The 15,013-nt window shown below is 39.6% G+C and overlaps 1 protein-coding gene across 7 annotated transcripts in view; it reads left to right on the forward strand.

Moving 5' to 3' along the window:
• The first annotated feature begins 470 nt into the window (after positions 1-470).
• The window catches only part of tpd52l2b (tpd52 like 2b), a 52,135-nt gene continuing 37,592 nt past the window's right edge, over positions 471-15,013 (forward strand). For 2 of the 7 annotated variants that reach the window (XM_060836391.1, XM_060836392.1), the window contains exons 1-3: positions 471-599; positions 3,764-3,900; positions 8,375-8,523. In XM_060836391.1, the coding sequence (XP_060692374.1) occupies positions 581-599; positions 3,764-3,900; positions 8,375-8,523 (305 nt within the window). In that variant the 5' untranslated portion in view covers positions 471-580. Of the gene's footprint in view, positions 600-788; positions 928-1,376; positions 1,399-3,763; positions 3,901-8,374; positions 8,524-15,013 lie in introns of those variants that run through there. The other 5 variants (XM_060836387.1, XM_060836393.1, XM_060836388.1 and 2 more) reach the window with 4 other exon arrangements.

Below are 15,013 nucleotides of genomic sequence, written 5' to 3' on the forward strand. Positions count from 1 at the left end.
TGGTGGGGAGGAGGGAATAAGAGAGAAATGAATGGTTTATGCTGTGCCTCACTCCCATCAAATATAAAATGTTTTTGTTTGTGTTTGGCATTTGTAGTTGGGTGGTGTATTATGTGGGGGGACAAAAAAAACCTGAAAGGTTTACACCTTCTCCTAAGTCATTGTATAATTATGCTTGCGTTTCATATTTGCAATTGGTTGTTTTATTATTAGAAGAGGGGGAAAACAAAACAAACCTGTAAGGTTCACCCTGCCTTATGACACAGATATTGACTATTGCTGCTTGTGTTTCACGTTTGCAGCTTTAAGCGCAATCGGGGGTGAGAAATTTGTTTTCCTTCTCTGACGAGGTTGAGAGGTGGGGCTGGCTGAGGGATGCCTTCCCTGGGTGTTCAAGCTGAGAGACGTTGCTGTTGACTTTGCAGCTTGTCCCTGTGCTGGGGGAGGGGTATATCACGTGCCCCGGGCTGCTGACGTGTGCACGGCTGACGTGTGCAGAGGGCGCCGGGCTGGCTGTTTGGCTGCTTTCCTCCGGACTTTCTCATTTCACCGGAACTGCAGCGCGACCTTCCCTCTCTCCATGGACGCCCCCAACCAAGGTACAAAACCCTCGCCGTCCAGACGCGCAGATGGCCCTAGTGCCTGTTTGTTTATGTATTTATCACTATTATTTTGCTCTTCGCTCGCGCGCTTTACTCTCGGCTGCTGCCCCAGCCGGAAATTATAGTTTCAGGCATCAGACACAGGAGGAGGGTTAGGCCAAGGCTCAACTCACAACAACCTGCCACATTAATCGCACTCGGGATGGCTGGAGGTGTTCGCTGGCAGCGGCAACTGATCAGTAAACTCTCCATTTCTTTCCCACCTTACTCCGCCCACCTTCAGTAGCTCTCTTCTGTCGAAGTTTAGTGGAGAAACTAAAACAAGGTGCAGGTTGTTGGAAGATCTAAGTTTGTTTTGTTCCCCGACGCAGTTTCGATCGTGTTTGAATTCATCTTTCCTTGCTGTGGTCCTGTGTTTTATTTGTCCATTGTGTAAAATGGAGATTTTGTTTATAGGCAGACAGGAACATCTTATTCCTGCCATAGACCCAATCTTGTAAAAGTTGAGCCTTTGTTCAATGATCCGTTTTAGTGATCTTGTTTTGATACAGGGCTTTGGCTTCACAACGTTGTTGATAGCAATGCAGCAAAATCAAGCTCTTAAAACAGATAATTGTGTGACTACACAGGCAAACAATCTACAAGCATTTCTTTGAACACCCCACGATTTAGGAATACCTTTTTGCGCATTCTTTCATTTTTAGGAAAATAAATGTAGATAAATTTGGTTACAATCCATCGAGTGACTTATCAGTTAACTGCCTGAACTATGTGATGAAATACTTAGATGATTGAGGTTAGTATGATTGGTCAGCCTATCCAATTGAAACAAACAAAATGAATGCTTGTTTTAATTATAACATTTTAACTTGTAGGGAAATAAACTTAGAGATGCTGCTATTTAATGCTATACTAAAATTTAGCTGTTCTAAACCAATACTTTGCATGGAGTAGTTTTTGCAATGTGTTGAGTCTTGCAATTGTGGCATTGTCCCTCTTGTATAATGCTGTTCAGCTTGTGGAAAAAGAAGTTCCATCTGCATATGTAATTTAATTTTTTTGTAATATACAGAATTTTCAAAGTATATTAAATATTAAAGTTTGTGAACCCATTAATGTAAGACAGGTATTATTGCTATTGAATTTGCTCTGCATTGATTCATGATCAATTCATTCCAATCTAACTGCAAACGTACTCTCACATTGAAAAGTCTGTGTTGTCAGCAAGTCAGAACAAGCAGTGACTCATCTTATGACCATGCAAGATCAATAGGAATCTGCTTCTTTGTTAACAATGGAATTCTGAAAGTTGGTTCCTTTTGTGCATTTGCACTAGAAGTGGGAAATAATTGTAGTTATTCGTATTGGAGACTTTATTCCAGTTAGTGAAGCTTCACATGGAACATAACTAGCCTGCTGATAGTAAGTAAATGTTCCCATGTCAGGTGCATTATGAAGTTAAGTTAGCAGTTGTGCTCATTTAGAGTACCTGAGATGGTGCAGTTGGGCCCATGTTTGATGATTTCTTCCTAGCACAGTAAAGCAGGCATCAATATCAAACAACAAGAAGCTCGGATGCTGTCTTTAACTTATTAAAACTGACTGGATTGATTGAACACTATTCTTGAAGCGGCAACTGTTTCTTGAGCTCTCATTTCAACAGGCATTGAAAAGGAGTTATCAAAAAAAATCTGACAACTGAATTTAGTTTTCAAAGCGTCCTTGAGAAAGTTAAATGCAATTGTTACAAAAAAGCCTTGAAGGCTTTAAAATAGCGCTATTATCTTGCCACAGTTTAGTATGGTGGCAGTTGTAACATTCAAACTGCAAAGATTGCATCTTGTAGAAAAGCTGTGACAACGCTGAATAATATATACAACATTTTCTTCAGCTGTGAAAAGGAAATTCCCAAACTGGCAATGTGACTTGGTTTCCTAGTATTACACACAATGCCTTTCGAATTGAAATCAGTGAATGTAAGTTATCAGATTTTGTAGAATATCAGGAATTTATCTTTTTTTAATTTGACTTTTTTTTTACAATTTATGCCTTGCTCTCCTATCAGTGTTAAATCATTCAGGCTAGCAAACAATTAGGGGAAAAAAAGCCACCATGTATGATTTCAAAGCTGCCTAATTGCTTCATCCTCTCATACAAGTATGCATTGTTTCTAGCGTGGGTCATAATATTGCAATATGAAATAGAATTTCTTGACTGACTGCCATTCTTAATTCAGATTTGTTGTGACAAGTTTCAGTCATGAAATTGTGAAACTGACTTGGATCTGTTTGTCTGATTGGCTTGTTGTGGTATGGGTGGCACCTTTACTCATTTAGATGCTTAGCCACAAAAAGTAAAGCTGTAAAGTGTGATGCTTAAATTGTATAATGAGATGTCTATAAAATTGTGAACCATGGAAGATTACAATTCATATTTTGACCCTTTTATACTCTCAATCATTTGAAGGAAAATTTATCTCTTTGAATTTAGATCGGTTTCATCAACCTGTTCCAACGTTATAACACACCTCTTGAGCAAGTGGGACTTGAACCCAGGTCTTCTGGCCTAGAGGCAGAGGCACTACCACTGCACTATCTTATTCCTGATGAAGGGCTTATGCTCGAAACGTCGAATTCTCTACTCCTGAGATGCTGCCTGGCCTGCTGTGCTTTGACCAGCAACACATTTGCAGCTCTTGTATTTATATAGACACATTATTTGTGTGTGGTACATTGTTGCAATTCTAGTTCATTTTTGTGTATTATGCTTTGTGTGTGTGTAAAAAAAAAATGGTCCAACTTATTTGATTGTCATTAATGGATAATTAACTTTTGCCTTCAGTCTTTTTGTATACAATTTTCTGGAACTTTATTCTGTCAGTGGATCTGTTTCTTTTCACACTTTTAGCAAAATATTAATTCAATAACATTTATACTGCCATCTTCTTCCCTTCCACTCCCAAATGTAAGTTTTCTACTTGGTCGCCACCTGTGTACGAATGTCTAAAGAGCAGAATAATTGCTACAAGTTTTTGTACTTGGTTCAGTTTTGTGGAATGCTGTCCAGTTTTTCTTTTTGCAGCAATTGTACTTGGGTTCATTATTACAGCTCGAGTCCTGTTGCTAGTTGTTTACTCGTTTGTTTTTGATTACCTGTGACAGATATCAACCTTAACTCTCCCAACAAAGGTCTGCCTGGAAACATGACTGATGTGCCTGTAAATACTCCTGCAAGTGGGGATGGAGTTGGTGTACTATCTGAAGCTGAAACAGAGGAGCTCAGGAGTGAACTTGCCAAGGTACAGTTTACAATATGAAATAAACACAATTCTAGTGTCTAAGTGGAGATGTCATGTCACAATGTAACTTTCTTTCAGAATTTTTTTTTCCTGGGGTGTGTTTTTTAATTCGATTAATATGACCAATGGGTAAAGGAAATGTTTTGTCATTAGACTAGCAGTTTATTAAACAGGTAACTAAGGGTGAAGATGTAATGCTGTATAAAATATTAATTTGACATTTGTCGTGCCTTGTTGCTCCTTGCCTGGAAATGTGGAGACGGCATTTAGATTTTTTTAATAGTAATTTTGTACAGGGATATTGGCAGTAGATAATAGAGCTGGTGCAGGCATGATGGGCCATATGGCCTGCTTCTGAACATGAATAATTCTGTGTGTTTCAATAAATTAATTGGATTTTACTGCCATTTTAACTGAGAGGTAAAGTAATGTGCCTGAGGTAACTTTCTCTCTGGTTTTGAGTAAACTAAAATCAAGTTCAATATGTGAACACCACAAAAAGCCTTTAGAAATATTTACTTGAGATTTTCTGCAATGGAATCATCCCTTCATTGTTTTGTTCATTGCCCTTTATTGATTTACTAAATGGGTTTTTTTGCTATGCATCGAATTTTTAGGTGATAATCAAATATCAGCGTAACTATTTACCAGAAAATTGAGTACTTCCTCTTGCTGACTGGGTTGTGCAAGATGGTTGTTTGTATTTGACAGCTTGCAAGTTCGAGTTGGCTATGTTTAAGTTGGGTGTGGTACAACCCCACCTAATGGCTTTTCCTCATTATGGAAGGGCAGAAACACACAATTAACACCTCCCATATCATCCTAATGATAGTTAAAGTCAAAATGTCAACGTATGTTTGAATCATTTTAAAAAACATTGCTGGATCTGTGACCCTTTGATCTGTTAGCCTTTGTGCACGATTGCTGCTTGGGCTGTTTCTAAAATATAGAGAACCCAATGATGGCAAAAATATTACCGATATTCATGGAAGAATGCATTTTTCGGATTTTCTTTTATGGCACTCTCTCAGATTGGCATGTGCACAAGAAAGAAATGTTTTCTTTTGAATTCAAAACCTGCATGCAATTTCAATGTTGTGTTGTGTGCAGTTTCTAGTTTCTGATAGGCTGTTCTTCAGTTGGACAGTCAAAATAAAAATTATTCATCAGGATTCACAAAAATCTTGTTTTAATCAGCAACAACTCTGATCTTATCTGTTTGATTACTTTTCCAATTTCCAAGTATAATGTGTGGAACCAAAAATTAAAAGGTATTATTGACTATATGTTCAAGTTCCTTGGTCATAATTTAAATAATTGCTAGTCATGTCATTCTAGCTGCCTGAGGATTTGGAAAATGAGTTATAGAACAGTGCCATAGATTAGTAACCAGGATAACCTTTGCAATAACATCTTGTGGAAGAACATTCTTGATTACCATAGATTGCTTAATCTACTTAATAGATTGAAGTACATTTTCAAACTTCAAAGAATTCAAAAATGATTGAAGACAGTGAATGATTGTGTGGGCGGCACAGTGGCACAGTGGTTAGCACTGCTGCCTCACAGCGCCAGCGACCTGGGTTCAATTCCCGACTCAGGCGACTGACTGTGTGGAGTTTGCACGTTCTCCCTGTGTCTGCGTGGGTTTCCTCCGGGTGCTCCGGTTTCCTCCCACATTCCAAAGATGTGTGGGTCAGGTGAATTGGTCATGTTAAATTGCCCGTAGTGTTAGGTAAGGGGTATATGTAGGGGTATGGGTGGGTTGCGCTTCGGCGGGTCGGTGTGGACTTGTTGGGCCGAAGGGCCTGTTTCCACACTGTAAGTAATCTAATCTAATCTAATCTAATCTAAACAGTGTTTAACCTACTTAATTCTGATTGCCATGTTATTTAAAAAGGATATTCATAAATTTGAGAGGGTTCAGAAAAGATTTACCAGGGTGATGTTAGATTCTTTTCCTGAGGTTTTTCACATGAGATGCAACTGACACACGTCAACTTCTGCAAACAGTTAATGTTTGTTAAAGCTTGTGCAAGCTAGGTGACCTTTATGATTGACTTAGCAGGCCTGCTAAGTCGAGTTTGAAGAGGCCCCGAACAGGAAGCACGTCTTTATCCGAGCCAGTTGGTAATACTCATAGATACTTTAGTCACTCCCTCTCAGTCACATGTCATTCAAGACATCTCCTAGCTACTCCCTCACACTCACATGTTGCCTACCCCAGGTACAATAGTAGGATGAGGTCATTCTCTGAGACGATGGAAATGTAAATGCCCCAATCCTGGGGAATCGTTATGTAAACTATTTCCTGACTCAGCGATTCCCCAATGCAGTCTAGGTGTGATGTGTCCCAGATTCAGCGGATGGCGATGAAAGGATTTCTGCATGAAAGGGACTGAATGGTAGTTTAATTTGATAATAGTAGGAGAGTAGTAACAAGTGACTGTTCAACTGAAGTGGGAGTCATCGGTATTTCTGCATGAATGTTGTCCCCACCCTTCCAGAAGGTTCAGTCAGTGCAGTTAAAACCTTTTTTTTTTAAATATTACATTCATGTCCAGCGAAAGTGTCCAATTTAATCTTTTAACATTACATTATCGGGAATGGAAGGTTTGGATTACAAAAATATGCTGGAGAGGCTGGGACTTTATTTCAGTGGAATGTAGGAGGTTGAGGGGGACATGGATAAGCTTATTAACCAAGGTCTTTTCCCTATAGTTGGGCAGTTGAAAATTTGTGGTCATATTTTTAAGGTGAGAGGATGTGAAGGGCAACATGTTATTACACTGAGTGGTTAGTGTAAGGAATGAACTGGAGGAAGTGGTGAAATCAGGTACAGTTGCAACATTTCAAAGACAACTTGAATAAGTTCATGAATATGCAAGGTTTGGAGAGCTATGGACCAAATGCAGGCAGATGGAACTAGTTTATTTTGGCAACATTGTCGGTGTGGACCAGTTGGACTGAAGGGTCTGTTTCTCTGTTGAATGATTGCATAACTGTGTTTTCTTACCATTGCAGTAATCAACTATTCTTTAGTGAATCCAGAGTTTATTCCTCATGTGAAGTGGAAGATGATTTCTGGTGCTGAAACTGCTAACTATGATGAAGGAATCCTTAAGATAATTCTAAATCCTGCCCCCCCCCCCCCCCCCAACCTTCCATTTGTTCCCATAGTTATGCTTTATTTTTATTTTTAACCTTTTGAAGCTTTATTAATTTGAAAATTTTAGCTTTTTTCTGCAGTAGATGTAGTGGCAATTACAGCAACCTATGTGGTGATATTACATACAGTAAATTTCTGGTTTTATACCTGATCTGTTCTGCATTAGGCTGATAGTGCGCCTCTTAAGCTGGGGCAGGCTTGAGACCAGGGCAACAGCGATTCAATTCAGATTTTGTGCTTGATTGCTCCATACTGAATTCCTACTGAACTGATTTTGTGCACACATCAGGTGAGATCTGAAGACCAGCCAATCTGAATTGATTCTCCATCATCTAAAACTCAATCTGCTTCATACGTGATAAATGATCGACTGAATGAGAAAATGCCTGGTTGCTAGTACTTTCTCAACTTTATTCAAGTATGAATCACTTTCTCAGGGTGGAGACAGGAAGGAACATAGACACAGCAACTGTTCCCTCGGCTAGTAACAGGATGGACCTGCAGCAGTACTTTTTTTTTCCCTTTCCGTTTTGGCCCCCCGTGTCATTAATTAACTCACTGTGGGGAGCCGCACTGCTCTTGGAGATCTGAGAGACTTTGTTTTATTACGTGGAAGTAACTTTTTTCTCCTCCAACTAATGTATCCATCTCAATAGGTGGCTTTAAAATTGGTCCGTTGCTGTTTTTAAGAGGGGGAGTTAAATGGAATTTGATGTAGATATTAGAGAGGATGTGTGCTTTTGTGTGGGGGTTTGTTGTAGGAAATGGATTTTGAAGAATGTTGTGAATTAGTATTGCATTGAAAGTACTGTTTATATTTTTACCTCTGGTTGTGATTGTAACTGTCAAAGTCTTCCCTCTGAACCAATCCATTTAGAGAAAGGCCTGTGCTGACTGAATATCTCTAGAATGATTTGTACAGCTGATATTAGTATGCTTCAAAATTAATTTTTGCAGTGAACGTTGATTTTACCAGAAATTCACAAATATTCAATGTACACTGTTCATTTTGTAGCTGTGGGACTACTTTGAGTGATTTCCAAAACCACTCTGCACATACTCTTCATTGCGAGGATTTGTTGAAAATGTTGCTTCCTTATCTGTGGTCAGAATCTGTGTACAACCTAATATAAGGATTGGTAATAAGCACTTTGTCAGTTTGTGGAGAATATGTATGTTTCAAGTTTATACAAAAAAAAATGGACTTCACTACCTTTTAGTAGGAAAGCCTGCTTACAAAAATGTGTGCACTGAAAAAGTACCTGATGATTTGAGAGTTGAATCTCGTGGGCTTTTTCTCTCTAGGTTGAGGATGAAATAGCAACACTTCGACAGGTGCTAGTTGCCAAAGAAAAACATGCTTCTGATATCAAAAGAAAGTTGGGATTGACACCGTTCACTGAGCTCAAACAAAACTTAAGCAAGAGTTGGCAAGATGTACAAGCATCAAATGCGTGAGTACTTGAAGATAGAACTGCAATTTGTTTACCATTATTTATGAATAGTATCATGATATCTTACTCTGAGCATAGTCCATGTAGAAGATATGTGGAGATTGCTTGCTGGTGACTGGTGCCCTGCTCTCTCTTCCCCTTTTGAGACTTACATTTGTGAATTTCATGACTTACAATGGATAAGTAAACTAAAGTATTCCTAACAATTGAAACATCTTTAATTACAGTTGTACATCAAGCTATTTCATCTTGTCTGTACAGTGAAGAATTTTTTATTCTGCTTCCTGAATGTGCTTAAACCCCTAACTTCCAGAGGAGCATCCACTCCATCAGTGCTGATTCTTATGACCTTGACTATCACTTTCAGCTTTCCAAAATGAGGTTGCTGGAGTGATGCTAGTTTTGGAAATTTTAAACTTCTATCCTTTATCCACAAGATTAAAATTCTTGAAGTCAGTTGTGGATTTCAGCTTTAAGGGTAATGAACAAGGTTAATGTGTTGTGCAGTTTCACTTTAGAATCTGCTCGTGAATACAATTATTCACAATTTCTTTCAGACCAGTGAATAGGCTGTATATAGTTTTGGGTGTAATTTATTTTCTTTCCTGTTTCTCCTAACAATTATCGTAAAGTATAATCCTCAGTAACATGGTTTCCCTGAACTCCTTCATCTGAGAAGGAGAGCACATCACTCTACGAAAGGCCATTTTTGCTCCTTCACAATCTACAGACCCAGAAAATAGCACTGTCTTAATGCTCTAAAAAAGCACACTACTCCAAGCTAACTTAACACTTATGCCTTATTTTGAAAATTTAATCGAGACAGATCTCATTAAAACATAATCAAGAAAGAACACGCTCTACTCACTACTGTAGATTTACAAGGCTACAGTTCAAAACTATGCGCATATCTGTTCCTTTTGCTGTGAGCTTTGCCACACAATCCTGCAAGATCAGTTGTGAATTTCGCTAGACTTACTCCGATTTCCAGCGATACATGGATTTAGCAAACACAGTAACTGAGCAGTTTCACTGCTGCCAGTTTGCACTGTAGATTTTTTTTCCTGTTTCACTGACCATGTACTGTCTTTTGTTTGTCATCCCTTCTAAAAGTGTCGTGGTTTTGACTTTTTTCTCCGAAGTTCCAAAATAATGCATAAGCATACAAAGCAGTAATTGCTGCACCAGGAATTTGAGAGTTTACTGAGGATTATGTCTACAGGAAATGTCTTTGGCTGTGAATCCTATCAGATGGAATGGATTGATTGGAGCAACAGTTAGAGGCAATGAGGAATTTCCAAGAGCCAGGGGTTGTGATGGATGGCAGTTACAAGAAGGGAGAAAAGCAACAGATAAAGTCAAATAGATGGGTTAACTCCAGGAGAAGTAGGCAGGTAGTACAGGTGTATTCTGTGGCTATCCCCATTTCAAACAAGTATGTTGGTTTGGAAAATGTAGGGGTTGATGGACTCTCAAGGTAATGTAGCACAAGCAACCAAGTTTCTGGTATTGAAACTGGTCCTAATGTAACAAGGGGTACATCAGGTTCCAAGCGATCAATTGTGATAGAGGACACTCCAGTCAGAGGCACAGACAGATGTGGGGGGGTGGGGGTAGGGTACCCAGGGAGATAGGAAAGAGATCATCCTGAGACTGGTACAGTTGGGAAAACGATTGAGTCGGATAGGCAGGGACACAGCAGAGAACAAGGTACGACTGATAAAGCAAACTGCATTTACTTCAGTGCAAGAGGCCTAACGGAAGGCAGATGAACTCGGGGCATGGTTAGGGACTGGGATATCATAGCAATTACAGAAACATGGCTCGGGGGTAGACAGAATTGGCAGCTTAATGTTCCAGGAGACAAATGCTATAGAAAAAGTAGAAAGGGGGCCAAGAGAGCAGGGGGTGTCTTGTTTGATAAGGGATAGCGTTACAGTTGTACTTGGGAGGATATTCTTTGTGTCGAATCCAGAGTGTGTGGAAACAAGCCTTTTGGCCCAATCCTATATTTACCTGACTAATGCACCTAACACACACACGTTCTTGAATGATCGGAGTAATGTTGCATGGCCAATTGACCTAATGTGCACTTCTTTGGATTGTGGGCAGAAGCTGGAGCATCCAGAGGAAACCCACACAGATGCGGGGAGAATGCACAAGCTCCACACACGGTCGCCCATGGGTGGAGTCGACCCTTGGTCTTTGGAGCTGTGAGGCAGCAGTGCTAATCACTGAGCTGCCCATGTTCCTGGGAATACCTCCAGAGAGGTTACTTGAGTGGAACTGAGAAATAAGAAAGGGATGATCCCCTTTATTGGAAATGTATTATAGACCCCTAATAGTCAGCGTTGAATTGAGGAACAAGTTTGTAAAGAGATTTCTGTTAACTGTAAGAATACCATGGTGGTTAGGTACGGGATTTTAAATTTCCAAACATAGACTGGGATTGCCATAGTCTTAGGGCTTAGAGGGGGAGGAATTTGCTAAGTGTGTACAAGAAACATTTCTGATTCAGTATGTGCATGTACCTACTAGAGAAGATGCAAAACTTGACTCTTGGGAAATAAGGCAAAACAGGTGACTGAGGTGTCAGTGGGGGAGCACTTTGGGCCCAGTGACCATAATTCCATTCGATTTAAAATAGTGATGGGAAAGGATAGATGAGATCTAAAAGTTGAAGTTCTAAATTGGACGAAGGCCAATTTTGAAGGTATTAAGCAAGAACAATGAAACACTGATGAGTCTCCAGAGACAGTATATTCCTGTTTGGGTGAAAGGAAAGACTGTTCAGTGTAGAGAATGCTGGATGATGAGAGAAATTAAGGTTTTGGTTAAAAGAAGAAGGAATCCTATGTCAGGTATAAGCCAGAGAGATAGAGTATAAAGACAGTAGGAGTAAGAGGGAAATGAGGAGGGCAAAAAGGGGGCATGAGAGAGCTTTTGGAAAATAGGGTTAAGGAGAATCCATAGGATTTTGATAATACCTTAAGGGCAAAAAAGGTAACTTGGGAGAGAATATGGCCCTTCAAAGATCAGTTAGGCAGCCAATGTGGGGGGAGATACTAAATGAGTATTTTGCATCAGTGTTTACTGTGGAAAAGGTCACAGAAGATATAGAATGTAGGGAAATAGATGGTGACATCTTGAAAAATGTCTATATTACAGAGGAGGTGGTGCTGCATGTGTTGAAATGCATAAAAGTGGATAAATCCCCAGGACAATGACAGGTGTACCCTACAACCCTGTGGGAAGTGATTGCTGGGCCCCTTGTTGAAATATTTGTATCATTGATCATCACAGGTGAGGTGCAGGAAGACTGGAGGTTGGCTAATGTGGTACCAGTATTTACCAAAGGTAGTAAGGAAAAGCCAGCAAACTATAGAGTGGTGAGCCTGATATCAGTGGTGGCAAGTTATTGGAGGGAATCCTGAGGGACAGGATGTACGTGCTATTTGGAAAGGCAAGGACTGATTTAGCATAAGCTCCATGGCTTAGTGCTTGGGAGATCATGTCTCACAAACTTGATTTAAGTTTTTTTTGAAGAAGTAACGAAGAGGATTGATGAGGGCAGAGCAGTAGATGTGATCTATATGGACTTCAGTAAGGCATTCAACAAGGTTCCCCATGGAGATTGGTTAGCAAAGCTAGATCTCTTGGAATACAGGAAGAACTAGTCATTTGGGTACAGAATTGACTCAAAGGTAGAAGACAGAGGGGTGGTGGAGGGTTGCTTTTCAGACTGGAGGCCTGTGACCAGTGGAATGCCACAAGGGTTGGTACTGGTCCACTACTAGTCATTTTGTATATATGATTTGGGTGTGAGCATAAAGAGGTATAGTTAGTGAGTTTACAGATGACACCAAAATTGGAGATCTAGTGAACAGCGAAGAAGGTTACCTCACATTACAACAGGTTCTTGATCTGATGGGCCAGTGGGCTGAGGAGTGGCAGATGGAGTTTAATTTAGTTGAATGTGAGGTGCTATATTTTGGGAAAACAAATCTTAGCAGGACTTAATGGTAAGGTCCAAGGGAGTGTTGCTGAACAAAGTGCAGGTTCATGGCTTCTTGAAAGTGGAATCGCAGGTAGATAGGATAGTGAAGAAGGCATTTGTTATGCTTTCCTTTATTGGTCAGAGTATTGAGTACAGGAGTTGGGAGGTCATGTTGCAGCTATACAGTACACTGGTTAGGTCCCTGTTGGAATATTGCGTGCAGTTCTGGTCTCCTTCCTATCAGAAGGATGTTGTGAAACTTGAAAGGGTTCAGAAAGGATTTACAACGATGGTGGCAGGGTTGGAGGATTTGAGCTATAGGGAGACACTGAAAAGGCTGGGGCTGTTTTCCCTGGAGCTGAGGGGTGACCTTATAGAGGATTATAACATCATGAGGGGCATGGATAGGAGGAATAGACCATCTTTTCCTTGGGATGGGGTTGTCCAGAACTAGAAGGCAGAGGTTTAGGGTGAGAGGGACAAGATATAAAAGGAACCTAAGGGGTAACTTTTTCACACACAGGGTGGTACATGAATGGAATGAGCTGCCAGAGGAAGTCGTGGAGGGTGATGCAGTTCCAGCATTTAAAAGGCTTCTGGATGTGTATATGAGTAGGAAAGTTTAGAGGGATATTGACCAAGTGCTGGCAAATAGTACTAAATTAGGTTAGGAAATCTGATTGGCATGGACAAGTTGGACCCAAGGGTCTGTTTCTGTGCTATTGATCTCTGACTCTGAGGAGACGGTTGCTGTCGAGAATAGAGGTCAGTAAAATGAAAGCTTTTTTTGTTGTCTAGGGAGTTTACGTTCAGTCTGAGCTGCTTCCCTTCATGAGCATGACAACTGGTTTCTTTTTGCTTTTTGTAAAAGGGAGGCATTGGCAGCATGAGACCTTGGAAATGGCTAATGTGTCATGTGCATACGTTTCTTGTAATGTGAAGGATGAATGTGAACGATGAATGAAATTCCGCTTCCTTTTCTTTATTTTTGTCTGTCCATTATGTTTTTTTCCACGTAACAAAGGTGTTTTTGTTTGCTACTGGCATTGAATAATTCAGCTCAAATTATTTAAACAATACCCCTTCCCAAGAGTTTGTATGATTGATTGAGTTTTAAGCTGCTAAATTATTTTTCTCAAGTTTTGGTATAGTAAGTCCAGCAGCATGATTTATGTACATACCTAAAGACACAAATATTGGACCCTGTGGCCAAAATTGTTTTATCATGTTATTTAGTAAATGCAGCAATTTCAGGAATACTGCTATTGATAAGTACATTAACTGTTCTTCAAATTGTTTTTCACTTTGATAACGAACTAGGAAGAATAGCATGTACAAATAACCTGTTGAGTGGATTCTGTGCTGTACTTTGTGAAATTCTTATTAACTTTGAACTGTTTAATTTGCTGAATAAGAGGAAGATGAGCTTTTATGAATATACCTTTGAATTATTTCATCAAAACTCATCCTTTGTATAGTTATGTGGGCAATTTAAAAACAATTGATTTCCAGTTGACAAAGGATCTATTTATGATTTTATGCTTTTCATGAAGTACATTGCGTCATCTTCCATTCCTTGGTTGTTTACAACAAACCTATATTGTTAGATTGTGTAGTATAGCAGCTTGGTAGTTTAAATTATGTGCATCAATCAGACCTAAATAATTGAATATGTGAAGAAAAGTATGGCACCATTATGATATCCCTATCTTTGTGCCAAGAGGCTTTTGTTCAAGTCCCACCTACTCCAGAGGTATGTCATGACACTTCTGAGTCGGTTTGATTTTTAGAAAAAAAAGACATCTGTAAGGTTAAGTTCTAGGCTGTTGTAGTGTAGTGGCTGTGTCCCTAACTCTGAGCCAGAGGATTGGAGTTTATGTCCCATGTGCCTCTGAGGTATGTATAGCATGTCTAAACAGGCTGGTCCAAAAATATCTGCAGTTTAAATAATCACATGGGGAAAGGATCACAGTGTCTTGAAGATTTAGAATTATGAATAAAATTCTTAAAAGTAAAGATTAGATGCCTTTGCCCCATCTTTAGGGTGCTAACAAGCTGGGACCACTTGTTTTGTGTTGGGGGCATTAGTATGAACGGTGCTTGGTTAGTTAGCATTGTGAAACCACCATTTTGCTGTAGCTACTTGAAACTTGAATGATACTTGAATGTTTTTGCTTTTCTTTTTTTCATCTTGATTTGTGAAGGTTTTCCATGTCCTTGTAATGGAGCAAACACTAGCTCACAAGGAGTAATTTCTGTGGCTGTTCTAATTTAGCTCACTTGATTTGCAAATGATCAGAGTAACACCTGCTCTGGAAATGTACTTGAAAATGTGCTACATTCCCAGTAGACTCAACGAATTTCCAATGTAATTTAGGATTCTTAGAAACACCAAATCTGCTCAGACATTTTTTGCTTTGTCTGTGTTCTGTAAAGCGCCTAAACAAAATCTTTTGGGTAGACAGTTGCAGTCTTCCCCTACTCGATCTGAAT

The sequence above is a fragment of the Hemiscyllium ocellatum genome, chromosome 15 (genome assembly GCF_020745735.1).
Source record: "Hemiscyllium ocellatum isolate sHemOce1 chromosome 15, sHemOce1.pat.X.cur, whole genome shotgun sequence".
NCBI lineage: Eukaryota > Metazoa > Chordata > Chondrichthyes > Orectolobiformes > Hemiscylliidae > Hemiscyllium > Hemiscyllium ocellatum.